This window comes from Puma concolor, chromosome D4 (genome assembly GCF_028749965.1).
Source record: "Puma concolor isolate L17-30 chromosome D4, mPumCon1.1.hap2, whole genome shotgun sequence".
Lineage (NCBI taxonomy): Eukaryota > Metazoa > Chordata > Mammalia > Carnivora > Felidae > Puma > Puma concolor.
This window is the reverse complement of record NC_141679.1, coordinates 24,905,264-24,922,014: the sequence shown is the minus strand read 5'-3', so window position 1 is coordinate 24,922,014 and position 16,751 is coordinate 24,905,264. Positions and strand designations below refer to the sequence as shown.

General features: G+C 44.8%; 1 protein-coding gene across 2 annotated transcripts in view; it reads left to right on the top strand.

The window, feature by feature from the left end:
• The first annotated feature begins 7,450 nt into the window (after positions 1 to 7,450).
• FRMD3 (FERM domain containing 3) overlaps positions 7,451 to 16,751 on the top strand; it is a 308,105-nt gene continuing 298,804 nt past the window's right edge. Inside the window, exon 1 of one of the 2 annotated variants that reach the window (XM_025931579.2) lies at positions 7,451 to 8,000. In XM_025931579.2, coding sequence (XP_025787364.1) covers positions 7,854 to 8,000 — 147 coding nt within the window. In that variant the 5' untranslated portion in view covers positions 7,451 to 7,853. The remainder of the gene's footprint in view (positions 8,001 to 16,751) is intronic. The other variant, XM_086685077.1, reaches the window with a different exon arrangement.

Genomic DNA, 16,751 nt, shown 5'->3' with positions numbered 1-16,751 from the left:
TCCAAGAAATAGAAAAGGAAGGAAAACTCCCAGACTCATTCTATGAAGCCAGTATTACTTTGATTCCCAAACCAGACAGAGACCCAGTAAAAAAAGAAAACTATAGGCCAATATCCCTGATGAATATGGATGCAAAAATTCTCAATAAGATACTAGCAAATTGAATTCAACAGCATATAAAAAGAATTATTCACCATGATCAAGTGGGATTCATTCCTGGGATGCAGGGCTGGTTCAACATTCGCAAATCAATCAACGTGATACATCACATTAATAAAAGAAAAGATAAGAACCATATGATCCTGTCAATCGATGCAGAAAAGGCCTTTGACAAAATCCAGCACCGTTTCTTAATAAAAACCCTTGAGAAAGTCGGGATAGAAGGAACATACTTAAACATCATAAAAGCCATTTATGAAAAGCTCACAGCTAACATCATCCTCAATGGGGAAAAACTGAGAGCTTTTTCCCTGAGATCAGGAACACGACAGGGATGCCCACTCTCACCGCTGTTGTTTAACATAGTGTTGGAAGTTCTAGCATCAGCAATCAGACAACAAAAGGAAATCAAAGGCATCAAAACTGGCAAAGATGAAGTCAAGCTTTCGCTTTTTGCAGATGACATGATATTATACATGGAAAATCCGATAGACTCCACCAAAAGCCTGCTTGAACTGATACATGAATTCAGCAAAGTTGCAAGATACAAAATCAATGTACAGAAATCAGTTGCATTCTTATACACTAACAATGAAGCAACAGAAAGACAAATAAAGAAACTGATCCCATTCACAATTGCACCAAGAAGCATAAAATACCTAGGAATAAATCTAACCAAAGATGTAAAGGATCTGTATGCTGAAAACTATAGAAAGCTTATGAAGGTAATTGAAGAAGATATAAAGAAATGGAAAGACATTCCCTGCTCATGGATTGGAAGAATAAATATTGTCAAAATGTCAATACTACCCAAAGCTATCTACACATTCAATGCAATCCCAATCAAAATTGCACCAGCATTCTTCTCGAAACTAGAGCAAGCAATCCTAAAATTCATATGGAACCACAAAAGGCCCCGAATAGCCAAAGTAATTTTGAAGAAGAAGACCAAAGCAGGAGGCATCACAATCCCAGACTTTAGCCTCTACTACAAAGCTGTCATCATCAAGACAGCATGGTATTGGCACAAAAACAGACACATAGACCAATGGAATAGAATAGAAACCCCAGAACTAGACCCACAGACATATGGCCAACTAATCTTTGACAAAGCAGGAAAGAACATCCAATGGAAAAAAGACAGTCTCTTTAACAAATGGTGCTGGGAGAACTGGACAGCAACATGCAGAAGGTTGAAACTAGACCACTTTCTCACACCATTCACATAAGTAAACTCAAAATGGATAAAGGACCTGAATGTGAGACAGGAAACCATCAAAACCCTAGAGGAGAAAGCAGGAAAAGACCTCTCTGACCTCAGCCGTAGCAATCTCTTACTCAACACATCCCCAAAAGCAAGGAAATTAAAAGCAAAAATGAATTACTGGGACCTTATGAAGAAAAAATCTTCTGCACTGCAAAGGAAACAACCAACAAAACTAAAAGGCAACCAACGGAATGGGAAAAGATATTTGCAAATGACATATCAGACAAAGGGCTAGTATCCAATATCTATAAAGAGCTCACCAAACTCCACACCCGAAAAACAAATAACCCAGTGAAGAAATGGGCAGAAAACATGAATAGACACTTCTCTAAAGAAGACATCCGGATGGCCAACAGGCACATGAAAAGATGCTCAACGTCGCTCCTTATCAGGGAAATACAAATCAAAACCACACTCAGATATCACCTCACGCCAGTCAGAGTCGCCAAAATGAACAAATCAGGAGACTATAGATGCTGGAGAGGATGTGGAGAAACGGGAACCCTCTTGCACTGTTGGTGGGAATGCAAATTGGTGCAGCCGCTCTGGAAAGCAGTGTGGAGGTTCCTCAGAAAATTAAAAATAGACCTACCCTATGACCCAGCAATAGCACTGCTAGGAATTTACCCAAGGGATACAGGAGTACTGATTCATAGGGGCACTTGTACCCCAATGTTTATAGCAGCACTCTCAACAATAGCCAAATTATGGAAAGAGCCTAAATGTCCATCAACTGATGAATGGATAAAGAAATTGTGCTTTATATACACAATGGAGTACTACGTGGCAATGACAAAGAACGAAATATGGACCTTAGTAGCAACGTGGATGGAACTGGAGAGTGTGATGCTAAGTGAAATAAGCCATACAGAGAAAGACAGATACCATATGTTTTCACTCTTATGTGGATCCTGAGAAACTTAACAGAAACCCATGGGGGAGGGGAAGGAAAAAAAAAGAGGTTAGAGTGGGAGAGAGCCAAACATAAGAGACTCTTAAAAACTGAGAACAAACTGAGGGTTGATAGGGGGTGGGAGGGAGGGGAGGGTGAGTGATGGGTATTGAGGAGGGCACCTTTTGGGATGAGCACTGGGTGTTGTATGGAAACCAATTTGACAATAAATTTCATATATTGAAAAAAAATAAACTAATAGAAAAAATTGTGAAAGCCTGTGAAAATTAAAAACAAAAGGAAGTATTTTACATTCATCTGAAAGACAAAGCATCTCACTGACAAAAACCAAATGACTAGGTTCAATTAAATTAACTGGATGAATTGTAGTGGTCTAATGAGTAAGTCAAAGTCAGGTGCAATGTGGTATTGCCACTGCTAAGTGCTCTCTGTTAAGTCAATGACACGTGGAGTTATATACCCCAAACTAATATTTACTAAATGTGGGAATTTCAGATGGAGTCATATCAATAGTGTCCAAAATATTTTCAATGACCTTTTGTTCATTTTGCTTAACAACATATATTAATTTTTTCATAGTTCTGGAGGCTGGGAAGTCCAGTTTTAGGTACCACATAGTTCAGTTCCAGTGAGAGTTCTCTTCCTGGCTTGCAAATGACTGCCTTCTTACCATGTCCTCACATGGTGGAGATCCATCAGTTTATTTTTTTATTATTTTAGAGAGTGGGGGGCAAAGGGAGAGAGAGAGAGAGAGGAGAGGGAGAACCTTAAGCAGGCTCCATGCTCAGCACGGAGCCTGACATGGGGCTCCATCCCACGACCCTGGGATCATGAATTGAGCCAGAATCCAGAGGTGGATGCTTAACTGACTGAGCCACCCAGGCAACCCTCAATCAATTTTTTAATATGCTTAATTTTCTAAGAGTATATTTAGGTTTAAAGAAAAAATTTTGCAGAGTTCCTATATATCCTATCTCCTGCCCTCTGCTTCCAGTGTCCCCTATTGTTATCATCTTTGCCTTTTCCAGAACATCCTATGGTTGGAATCTTACAGCCCGTAGCCTTTCCAGGTTGGCTTCTTTTGCCACGAGGTTCTTCCACGTCCTTTTGTGGCTTCACAGCCCATTTGTCTTTATTGCTGAATAATATTCCATTTTATGGATGTACGTAGTTTATTCACCTATTGAAAGACATCTCAGATGCTTCCAGTTTTGGCAATTATAAATAAAGCTGCTATAAACATTTGTGTGCAGGTTTTTGTGTAGAGATAGTTTTCAACTCCTTTGGGTTACTACCTAGGAACCAATTGCTGGATTATATGGTAAGCCTTTGTTTAGATATGTGAAAAACTACCAAAATGTCTTCAAAGTGGCTGTATCATTTTACATTCCCATCAGTGATGAATGAGACTTCCTGTTGCTCCACATCCTTGGCACCCAGGCACCCCCCGCCCCCATCATCTCCCATTTAAATCAGGGAGCTCCTTTCAACTGCAATGTCTTTCACAGCATCCCTAGTCACAGGGAAGAGCCACCATGGTAGTTAAAGATTGCTCTGCTTCCTTCAGCAATGATTCTCTGAAAGTCTTTTGGAGGTCCCCTCCAGAGACAAGGTTACAAGAAAGGTGAGTTGGCTACATATGAAAACCCATTTCAGTATTTCCTTCTTCTTGATTCTAAGGATTCTTTTCTGTACAACAACCAGGATATTTCCTTCTCATTTTCATTTAGCTAAGTCCGGAAGTCAGTCAATTAATTAAAATTTTTTTTTAACTTTTATTGATTTTTGAGAGAGAGAGGCAGAGCATGAATGAGGGAGGAGCAGAGAGAGAGGGAGACACAAAATCCAAGGCAGGCTCTAGGCTCTGAACTGCCAGCACAGAGACTGACGCGGGGGCTCAAACCCACAAACTGTGAGATCATGATCCGGGCTGAAGTTGAACGCTTAACAGACTGAGCCACCCAGGTGTCCCTAGAAGTCAGTCAATTAATTTAGATAGTACACTGAAACCAGAGTCATTGGAAAGAGCACTCACGTGGACAAATTTAGGTTTATTTACACACATCCTTTTCAATTTAAATTAGTAACACCTTGCTATTCTTTCTATTCTTGGAGACGACTTTGTAATTGGCCTCCAAAGATGTGCCTGAATCTGATTCAAGTATTAGCAGTGGTAGTATTCAGAGGTGGTGGGCCAGGGGTGGGGACGAAATTGGCTTCCCTTTCCAAGGTAACTGCCTCAGGTGAGGTCAGAATAGCGTCTTCAAACAAGGCAGGAACAGCCTCATTCTGTAAAGGGAAAGGCTTTGCTTCTGTTGCCAAAGGGATCTTGGGAGTTTGAGTTACTAGGAATTATCCAGATCCTCTTTAATGGTTCCATTTCTATTCCCAGATTCCCACTCTTTTCTCAATGATAATTATCTCCCACACAAGAAATCTGGTGAGGCTGATAATTCAATTGATTTTGTAATTTGGTAAGTTCAATTAAGAAAAAACTCTTTTAGCTCTGTTGTAGAAAGACGCCCCTAAGCGGCCCAGTTTTAAAGTGATCTCTTGAGTTCATTCTTTGAATTCCTCTTGCTCTTCATGTTATTTTTTGACCATGGCTGCTTGGTTTCCCAAAGCCTCGTCTTCAATGCATACTTCAATCCAAGTGAACATATGTGGTAGCTTACCTAGGTGTTTTCCCATATATGCCAAAGGTTTCCAGAGCCCATACCTTTATACTAGCTGAACTCAGTCCTCATCCCAAACCTGGTCAGCTAACCAGTTCTAGATTTTTCTTGATTCTTCTCATTTCCTCAAAATGCTGTTGCTTGCAATCTCACTTGGGGTGATCTTTGTTCTTTCCTCTTTCCTACTGTCCTTGCTGGTCTCATTCTGCTTCCTTGAAATTTGAGATAACAATCTTGGGGTATTGAGCATGACTGATTTGAAGCCAAAAGTCATTATAATAAGGATGGACAAGTTTGTACTGTGTTGGGTGGTGACTTTTTTTTTTTTTTTTTTTTTTTAAATCTTATATCTGTTCTTTCGGTTAGGAGAGATGATTCAACCCCAGTAGCAGGTGGGGTCCATCACTGCCACTTCATACAGGCATATGGGGTTTTATAGACTATAATCTGCCCTCCATGGGCCGTGTCTCATCCCAGCTTCTCGGCCACCTGTGAGATGGGCAGAAGAAGCACAGATGTGCTCACCTTTGAAGTTGAGAAAAGAAATGAAAAGACTTCCCCAAGACCCCCAGGATTGGCCAGGAGCTGGACCAAGAATCAAATCCTCATCTTCCCAGACCCTTCATGCTGACCTCCCTGGTATGCCCTGCCCTAATATTCACCAGCCCAGGGCAAGAGTGCATATGGAGGTCCACATACTATTATCATATTTAAAAGCGATAATATGGGGCACGTGGCTGGCTCAGTCAGTTAAGCGTCTGACTTTGGCTCAGGTCATGATTTCACAGTTTGTGGGTTGGAGCCATGTGTGGGGCTCTGTGCTGACAGCTCGGAGCCTGGAGCCTGATTTGGATTCTGTGTCTCCTCTCTACCCCTCGTGCTTTCTCTCTCAAAAATGAATAAACATTAAAAAATAAAAAAAATAAAAGCAATAATCAGGCTGTCGACTGTTAAATAAAATATACTGTATCCTCCTGTCTTGACAAATTGTCACAATTTGGAGTTTCCAGAAGCAGATACAGAGACTGGATTTGGCCATAGGTATTTATTAGTGATCGACATGGGGAGGAAGCAAGAGCAGGCAGAGGAAGAAGTCCGACATCAAAGCAGGCGCCATCAAACCACAGCCAACCCCAGAGGGTGTCCTAGAGCATATACAGCCCATCAGAGTGTACCAAGGTTAGGAGAAATGGCCGGGCTTCCCTCCCACACCCTTGGGACAGGGCATACCTTTGGATGAGGGGAATCTTGTGCGGCTGACAGCTAGGCAAATCCTTCCTCTAACAAATACTCCTTAATAATGACTTGTTCAGCTCCGAAAGGCCAGCAGGGTGAGAGGCCCTTCTCTTCCTGCTCTTGAATGTGCCTGCCCCAACATCCAACCTCTATCTACCTGCCTCCACACGCGTCCCTTGGCCACCCCTTGGACCTAAGGCCACACCACAAACGGGTTTGGTCTACCCTGGGGAAGACAGAGGCAGCAGATCCCCTAGCCCCAACACCCTGGAGGTGGGCAGGGAATTCTAGGGTCCCCATTACCCAGGAATTGGTCTAAAACGGAACCGGACACATCTCCATTCCTAGGCAATGGGTCCGGGGATGGGGTGGGTTGGGTGAGGAGTGGGGCGAGAAGGAGACAGATCCCTAAAGGAGGACTGGCAGGATAGGGATCCTCTTGCTTAGGTCTAAGGTTCTGCTATCAAAGATCACACGGACATGTTGAGAGTCATAAATGAGAAATTTCTTAAGAAAGGCTCAGATTAAAAAACAAAAAAAATTTTTTTTTAAAGTAAACTCTACCCTCAACGCGGGATTGAACTCACCACCCACAGATCAAGAGTAGTAAGCTCCGCTGACTGAGCCAGCCAGGCGTCCCTGATTTCTTTCTTTCTTTCTCTTTCTTTCTTTCTTTCTTTCTTTTCTTTCTTTCTTTCTTCTTTCTTTTCTTTCTTTCTTTCTTCTTTCTTTTCTTTCTTTCTTTCTTTCTTTCTTTCTTTCTTTCTTTCTTTCTTTCTTTCTTTCTTTCTTTCTTTTCTTTCTTCTTTTTTATAAGGGAGATGAACTCCCAGTTAATATTAAATAAAATAAAGGCTTTTAAAAAATACCCATGAGTATAGAGATTGTCACTATTAGCCATATTCCTGGGGTAGCCATACCAGGGCCTCATGCCACTTTCGGGGGGAGGGGGGTTCGTCCTCGGTCCAATAATCCTCTCCCGTGGTGGAATCCTCCCTGCGGGTGTAGGTCAGGCTCGCCCTCCACCGCCCCCCCACCCCGCATTCGGGTCCCTGGGGGCGAGAAGAGCTGGGCGCTGTCGGGCGCGTGGGGGAGCCAGGGCAGGGACGAGCGTGACCAGGAGCCAGAGCGATCGCGGCCAGAGAGGGAGGAGGCGGCCAGGCCCAGCCTGACGCAGCGGCGGCGGCGGCGAAGCAGGCCACTGCCAGGGCACTCGGGCCACCAGCGCCAACCTTCCCCGCCTCCTCCTCCCGCGGCTCCCCGCGCGTGGGAGTGAGTGCGTCGCGCGCCCGCCCAGGGTCACGGGCCCGGGGCATCCTCTGCAAGCTAGCCCGGGCGGAGGGAGGCGCAGGAGCGCGCGCGACGGGCGGAGGCGGGGAAAGGAGCCGGCGAGGCGGAGGCGAGGGAGGGGAGGGGAGGAGGGACCCGCCCGCCGCGCCCCGGCCGCCGGGCATGTGTGGCCGCAGGCGCCCGTCGCCGCCGCTGTCCCAGGGCTGAACCGCACCCGGGTGTCCGGGACGGCGTGTGCGCGAGTGTGTCTGTCCGCGCGGGCGAGCGCCACGCCGGCCCCGAGCCTCCCGCTCGCTCCCCCGGGCCGCGGTGCATGTTCGCCTCTTGCCACTGTGTGCCGAGAGGCAGGAGGACCATGAAAATGATCCACTTTCGGAGCTCCAGCATCAAATCGCTCAGCCAGGAGATGAAATGCACCATCCGGCTGCTGGACGACTCGGAGATCTCCTGCCACATCCAGGTGCGGGCTGCCCCTGACGAGGGCGCGGGGGCCTCTGCGGGTGGGCGTGCGCCGGCACGGGGGAGGAACCCGCGCGAGGGCCTGCTGGAAAGCCAGATTTCTCTTTCCCCGCCCTGTGAGACTGGGAGCAGTACCCAGGGATGGGGCGCGTTATCCGCGCTGGGGCCCCTTCCCTGGCGTGCAAGCTGCGCGCACGTCTCGCTGCGCCTAGGCTGGGGGCGCCGGGCAGCTGCTCCCTGGAAGAGACTAACCCTTCTGTCCCTTACCACGCCACGAAATGGGAGCTCAGAGAGCCGAGAGGGACACCTGCGTGTCGCCCATTCTTTCTTCCCTTCCTCCACGTGGAGAAGGCATGCACCAGCTCGGGTTCACTCATTTCTCTCGGGCTCCCAGGCTCCGAAGGTGCCTCAGCCCTAGGGACCCACTTTCATTCCCTGCCGCCCTCCTACCGATGGCCTTTACTTCTCCGCGTGGGGCAGCGGGGAAGTTTCCCGGGAGTGAGAGCGGCTGGACCGACCTAGGCTCCAGCCTTGAGGGATGGGGCGCGCGCTACGCGGATTCCCCAAAAAGAATCATGAAATCCATGTGTTTCAGAGAAAGGAAAAGGGCTGTGAGACTCTCAGAGAGGGAGCCTTGCAGGACCTGGGTCCGGGGAAGAAGTGCCCCTTGGAATATTGGTGGACAGTGCTCCTTCCCAAGTTGGAGAAGCAAGAGTTCTTTGGGCGAAGGTAGCTTTCCTGGCAGCCTCATTCTCGGGTAGTAAGTGCTTCTGAGCTTGCAGGAGATGTAGTGTGAGCTGCAAGGGTGTGTGTGTGTGTGCGTGTGTGTGTGTGTGTGTGCGTGTGCGCGCGCACACACACGCACGCACACTTTCGGTGAGCGTATATGTAGGCAAATGTGTGCCCTCTCCTTTGACCCACTAGGCGCGCACAATCTGGAAAGGTCGTGTCAATGCTCAGCACGATTAGCTTCTGACTTTTAAGTCTGTTTGCTTATTTATCTCGGGGATTTCCTCTCTCTCCTACCTGAGTTTTGAGGCTCCAGGACTGAGCTGTTTTTTTAAATACAGAGCACACTACCGAGTTCCGTTGGGAGATGAATGGGGGCAGCGTCTCTCAGCGGCAGGAATAGGTCTCTGGCTGTGTTAACCCCTAAATGAATGAGTGAATGAATGAATGAAAGGTTTTTCCCGTTTATTTGTTTGTTTGCCAGTGGGAGTTTGTGACACAGAGACCGTGGCAACTAATTTGCAAGCTGACAGCGGGACAAGTTTCAAGGCAGGAATGTGGTGCCCCATGATCTCCCAGGAGAGTAGGCTCCTAGTGAATTTTCTGGAGGATCTTGAATTTCATTCCGAGCTAAGCAGTGCTGCTAAACTTAATAATAAAAGGATTAGCAGGTGAGGCAGTTTTTTTTCCTGCCTCAGGGTTGCACAGAAACCTTTGGCATGTACTGTTTTGTGATCCAGAGATAGTTGTTTGAGCACTTTGCTTTAGGTCCTAGAATGGATGTACAGAACCTTTAACCCACATTGAATATGTAAATATTAGAGGGACCAGCAGCAGAGTGGCGATGTTGAGCTCTCCTCTGCTCTCAGTCCTCTGTGTGCACAGTCCTGTTCCACTTGGAGTTGACACCACTGGGTTTTATCTCCTTTGGGACTTAGTCTTCCTCAGAATAGATAAGTAGTCCCCAAAGGACATGTATTTGTTGCCTGGTGTCCAGGGAAACAATAAATGGTAGCAGGTCTAATAATAGTTTGGAAAGTTAAGAGTCTGTATGGCCCAACCCGTGCCAAAGAGGTTAATGTGCTATATTCCAAAATGTTGACTTTGGAATTGCTTAAAAGTCAAATGTTTCATGGGGCGCCTGGGTGGCGCAGTCGGTTGAGCGTCCGACTTCAGCCAGGTCACGATCTCGCGGTCCGTGAGTTCGAGCCCCGTGTCGGGCTCTGGGCTGACGGCTCAGAGCCTGGAGCCTGTTTCCGATTCTGTGTCTCCCTCTCTCTCTGCCCCTCCCCCGTTCATGCTCTGTCTCTCTCTGTCCCAAAAAGAAATAAACGTTGAAAAAAAAAAATTAAAAAAAAAAAAAAAGTCAAATGTTTCATTTTGTGGCACATCTTTTTTCTGCTCCTTCTGCCTCCAAATGGTGATTATTATTTAACCAATTGAAATGAATTAAAGATCCTATATTGATAGTTTTGGACCTTCTGCCTTCCTAGACTTTTTCAAGTCCAGGAATTGAAATTGCACTTCTGGGTACAGGGTCACAGAGAACTTTCCATTTGTTTAAAGTTAGAACAAAATGGCATTTTGAAAAAAGAACTATTGGAGTTATTAGTACATGCCCTAGGGAATCCATCCCTTCATCTTTCCTGGCTTGCCTGTCCCCTCTGTTCCAGGGAATCACAAAGATAAAGAAGTATGTGCACTGTCACATTCATCCTCCCTCCAAAATCTGCACAACATATGAGTTATGAAGGGTTTTTGTTTTTGCAAAACAACAGCTTTTAATTATTCTTTTCCAAATTAGATAATTGGAGTGCTTATTGACAAGGAAAACTTCAAAGAAACAACCTAATGGCCCAGTGTCAGCTGCCTGGTATCTGGTCCAGGGGAGCTGCTGAAAGTCACTTGCTCTGTCTCTTTCCATGGAGTTTAGGATGTTGTCCCATCACGTCATTAGGGTATGACTGTTTAGGGCTGGGGAAGAGGAATTCCGAGTGGACAGGGAGCAAAAAGAGAGTGTAAGGCACCAGACGGAGGCCTGGGGAAAGGAAGGAGTTGCCGAATACTCCCTACTAGGCTTTTCCAGCTGAGCCAATCCTTGAAGTCTGGACAGTGTAGAAGGACATGAGTTAACTCTTACCTCTTTTATTCAGTCTTTCTGCTTCTAGCAGAGTGGAGTCCTAGCTAGCCACCTCCCCCATTGTATCCACTTTTTTTCCCCCCCCAGATGCTGGCATGGTTATTCATAACTCCTTCTAATGAACTTGTCATTTTTCAATACTGACTTTTATTGAGTAAAACGTAGACTTTTCACATGATACACTCTTTAGCAAAGCCTGGTAAACATGGTTGATGTCATTGGAATTGGCTGGGGACTTTGATTTGTGTTTGAACAGAAACTCTAACATAGTGCTTAACACACATTAGGCACTCAATAAATATTTATAAATGTAGATTGAATAATTTCCTTTGTAGATTGTTAAATTCGCAGGGTAGGAACATTTTGTTGAGGTTGTTGTTGTTCATTAAGGATTCCCCAATACCTGAAGGAGTACCTGGCATATAATTGTGTTCGATAAACACTTGTTGATTGAATGAACGCCCAGTATTTAATCTAGCTCATTACCTATCAGCATGACAGTAGCATGACAACACTGGATTGGGAGATACATGGTTTAATTATGTTACCAACCAGTTTGGTGACAAGGAGCAAGTCACTTGACATTTGTAGTCAGTGTTTCCTCTTTTGTAAAAGAAGGGAGTTGGGTTAGATGGATGGTTCCAATTTAATAAGTTTGGTTTAATCATTATCTAGACCAGTTGCACTGGAGTGGAACACTGTTGTTAACAAAGGGGTTGGATACACTTCATCTCATGATTTTCTTCTCTCCCTTTTATTGATGTTATTGTGTTATTGAGTATCACCTCAGTTTTATAGATAATGGAAAAAGAGGCCTATAGAGATTATGCAATTTGGGTTACCTGGCAACGAAGTAGCTTAGAACCCAGGTTGTTGGACTAAAAATGCAGAGCTCTTCCTTCTCTGTAGCTGCCTCTTGAGACTTGAGAGTTAGGGTGCTTTCGGCTGCAAGTGAGAGAGTGGCCAAGTTGAAGTGGATTAAATAATAAGTACACTAAGTGTCTTCTGTAATGAGAAGTCCAGAGGTAGGGCAGTTGCAGAGTTGTCTGGTGGTTCTGCATGGACCCGGGTGCTTTCCGTCTTTCCACCTGTCATCCTCAGCACATCAGCTCTGTTGCTTAGAGTGGTTATTATCATAAGGTGGCTGCGGGCATTGTGGATGTGATGTGGATGTGTCAGGCACTACTGTATCCACGATATAAGAGGTGGTACTTCCTCGTGCATTTCTTTTTATCCCAGAAGAAGACCTTTCCTAGAGGCTCCCCTCAGTCTTCCTGTCAGATCTTATTGGCCAGGACTGGATCATACACCCGTGCCCTAGCTTCAAAAAAGTCTAGGAACATGTGCGTCTGGTAGCTTCGCTCTTCACTCTCTATAGTGGGAGGTGGGCTTTGACCTTATGGAAGCAATGGAGAAGTGCGTGTGTGTGTGTGTGGGGGGGTACTCGCACGTGCATGTCTGTGGTCTTTCTGAGGCAGGGAGAGCTGTTGCGTCTTTCAGAATTGGTCAGATTGAGTTGCAATTATTGTTACAATAAAATTGTCAGAAGAGTTTAATGAGCTGTTATGTAAGCCATGGCTTACTAGAGGTAACCTTTTATGATCATATTCCAGAATAGGAAACATTGTTGGATTGTCCTTTGTTGCTTGCGTTGTTAAATGGCACTTCAGTCCTTACTGAACTGGTGGGTTCTGGGCAGCTCCGAGTCATCTAATGTCGCAGAGGCACAGCTGGTAGAGCTCTACTGTTGTTGAAGTGGCCATATGGCGAAGAGGCTGAGACCTTATGTTCTGGAGTACTACTTGCTTGGGTTGGAACCCTGGCTCGACCACTGCCTAGCTAGGTGACTTTGGGCAAGTCACTTTCTCAATTTGGGTCTCAGTTTGCTCATCTGTAAAGTGGGGATAACAATAGCAGAGACCGCATGGCTTGTTGTAATGCTTGGTACCTGGCCCCTAGTAAGAGCTGAAAAAATACTGACTGTTATCTTATTATTATTATGTGAAGCTATAGTCGAGGTAATTCTAAGTAGTGGGAGGCTTTAGCTTAGGCTCTAATGTCTTTAAGTCTAAATTCCATCATTTTATGATTATGCAAGACCTTAAACAGGTCCCTATGCCTCCTGTTGTCCATCTGTGAAATAGGCACAATAATTCTTTGTTGCCAGCCTCCACTGGGTTGTTGAGATGACGTATATGAGAGCATGTTGTAAAGGTTAAAACATCACCCAAATGTAGAACACTATTCTAATTAATTTATCTGGGGGAAAAAAGAGAGTAGTTTATTCCTTTTTTTCTCATCTGTTGGAACAGGAACTGGATGATCGCATGCAAACATTCACATGTGCTGAATATCAGGCCCCACGATGGTCCTGGTGATGAAATCCAAGCTAGGACCAATCGACAGCCACACCTCTTCTGATAATAAGGACACGCCAACACTTTTCTCTATCAGACTCATCTAGAATGCCATTAAGAGTCCACTGAAAATCAGACACAAAAGGAAGAGAAGGGGGAGGCACTTTGTGAAATACTGTGGCCACGCTCTGACGTTTTTAAGCCTAGACTATATGGGCCAGCTCTTTATATTAAGTATGTTGTGAATAAAAAAGTAATGTTATTTCAATGGTCTGCTAAGATCTTATCTCTTGATGTCCTCAAAGCAAAGGCAAAGTGTATTGACTGCAGAGTGAATGTAATATCGTTGGCTCCACATCATTTGGACAGTATATCAGCTGGGTGCTTGTAACGACATCTAACAAATTCTAATTCAAACTGACTTTAACATTAAGGACACTTGCTGGATCATATATCCAGAAGTCTTGAGTTAAGGGCTTCATTCAAGGACGATTCTGCCTTCTTTTTAAATTTTTTTAGATGTTTATTTATCTTGAGAGAAAGAGATAGAGAGCGAGCAGGGGAGAAGCAGAGAATCCCAAGCAGGCTCTGCAGTGCCAGCTCAGAGCCTGATGTGGCACTTGAACTCACAAACCGTGAGATCATGACCTGAGTGGAAATCAAGAGTTGGACGTTTAATCCCCTGAGCCACCCAGGCGCCCCCATCCTGACTTTTGTAAGGCTTTATCCTCATACTGGCAGGGAATGGTTATGGTAGCGTCAGTTCTCACCTTCTCGTGGGACACCCTCCAGAGGCAGAGAGAAATGACTTCCAACCCAGCATTCCAAGCAAAAGTCCTGCAGCCACGCCCATCCCTGTCACATGCCCATCCCTGAACCACTGACTGTAGTCAGTGGGAGGGAATGTGCTTATTAGCTTAAGGTGAGCAGAACCTGACCCTGGGACTCAGCATGGAGTCAGCTTCCCTCCTGCTGGTGGCCTGTATGGTGGGGGTGGGTCAATACCTAAAAATCAAGGCTCTCTTGAGAGTGGGGTAGAGAGAGGGGGAGATAGCCGCTAGGAAGATAACCCATAATACCCACACTAGATATTTTGTCTGGGTCAGTGGTTCTCAAATTGTGCCCTGGGGACCCCTGGACGTCCCTCAGATCCTTTCAGGGCATCTTTGAGGTTCAAACTATTTTCAAAGTAATACTAAAATGTAGTTTTACATTTCCTTGGGGAATAGTTTTATTGAGATGTAATTTACATACTTAAATCTTCCTACTTAAAGTATACGGTTTTAATATCTTCACAGAACTGTGCATCTATCAGCACAATCAATTTTGAAACTTTTTCACCATCCCCAGAAGAAACCCAGTGCCGTTTAGCAGTCATACCCTCCTTTTCCCCTGGCCCTTCCAGCCCTAGGAAACCACTCATCTACTTTCTGTCTCTGTAGATTTGTCTGCTGTGGGCGTTTGATAAAAAAAATGGAAACATACAATATGTGGGCTTTTGTGCCTGGCTTCTAAGCATGTTTTCAAGGTTCATCCACGTTGTAGCATGTATCAGTACTCCTTCCCTTTTTATTGCTGAATAATATTCCAGTGTGTGGCTAGACCAGTTCATCAGCTGGTGAAAATTTGGGCTATTTCCACTTTTCGGCTGTTACAAATAATGTTGCAGTGAACATTACTGCAAACATTTCTGTGTGGATACACCTTCATTCCTTTTGGGCGTATGCCTGGGAATGAAATTACTGGCTGGGTCTACGTTTAACTTTTTGAAGACTGCCGAACTATTTTCTCAAGGAGCCCCACCATTTTACATCCCCATCAGCTGTGTACAAGGGTTTCAATTTCTCCACATCCTTGCCAACACTTTTTATTATTTGTCTGTTTGGTTATAACCACCTTAGTGGGTGTGAGGTGGTATTCTTACTGTGGTTTTGATTTGCATTTCCTTGATGGCTAATGATGTTGAGTATCTTTTCATGTGCCAGTGGGCCATGTGTATATCTTTTTTGGAGAACTACTTGGATTCTTTGCCCATTTTTAAGTTGGATTGTCTTATTATTGAGTTGTAAGAGTTCTTTATATGTTCTGGATACTTATATAATACATGACTTGTAAATATTTTTCCTGTTCTGTGGGTTGTCTTCTTACTTTATTTATTTTCTTTTTCTTTTTAAGAGAGAGAGATAGTGAGAGCATGTGAGTGGGGGAAAGGGGCAAAAGGAGAGAGAGAGAGAGAGAGAATCTTTTTTTCTTAAATGTTTATTTATTTTTGAGAGAGAGAGAGAGAGACAGAGCACAAGTGGGGGAGAGGCAGAGAGAGAAGGAGACACAGAATCCAAAGCAGGCTGAGCTGTCAGCAGGAGCCCAACACAGGGCTCAAACTCACAGATGCCGAGATCATGACCTGAGCCAAAATCAAGAGTCAAATACTTAACTAACTGACCCACCCAGGCGCCCCAAAAGAATTTACTTTCTTGATGGTGTCAGAAGTTTTTCAACTTTGATTAACTCCAACTTTTTTTTTCTTTTTGTTGCTCGTATTTTTGATGTCATAGCTAGGAAGCTATTTCATAATCCAGGGTCATGAAGACTTCTGCCTATGTTTTTTTAAATAGTTTTATAGTTTTACGTTTAGGTTTTGGATTCATTATTGTATTAATATATAATTTATACACAACACCATTTACCAATTTAAAGTGTACATTTCAGTGGATTTTAGTGTATTCAAAAGGTTGTATAATCATTACTACTGTCTGTTTCCAGAAGACTTTCATCATCCCCCAAATAAACCTGTACCCATTAACAGCCTGGAAGTGTTCTGGCTCCCATTCCACTGTACGGAGAGAGAGTTTTCCCCCATACATCCAACACCACCTACACATGCAATTCAATTCCATTTTGACACTGTCTACCTGGAGATAACATCACATCCTACAGGCTCAGTCCCATAAGACCGCCCCCACTTCAGACGCCAGTCACGAGTCCAGGCTGTCACCTAGGCTTCTGATTGACTGGTTGTAGATCAGAGGTTCTCACAACCTCCTCGAGTTTGATTAGTTTGCTGGAGCGGCTCCCAGAACCCAGAAAAACATTCTATTTACTAGATCACTAGTTTATTAGAAAAGGCTGTAACAGCCAGATGGAAGAGACGCATAGAGCAAGGTGCAAGGGGAAGGGTATGGAGCTTCCATATCCTCTCCAAGGAGTAGCAATCTCCTGGAAGCTCTCAAAATTCTGTCCTTTTGGGTTTTTATGGAGGCTTCATTACATAGGCACGATTGATTAAATCATTGACCATTGGTGGTTGAACTCAATTTCCAGCTCCTCTCCCCTCCCTGGAGGTCTGGGCAGTGGGATTGCAAGTTCCAACCCTCTCTAAACACCTGGTTCTCCTGGCAACCAGCCCCCATCCACAGGGGATTTCCAAAAGTCGCCTCATTAACATAACAAAGGATACTTTTATTGCTCACGTCACTTAGGAAATTACAAGGGTTTTAGGAGCTCCGTGCCAGAAATGAGGACAAAG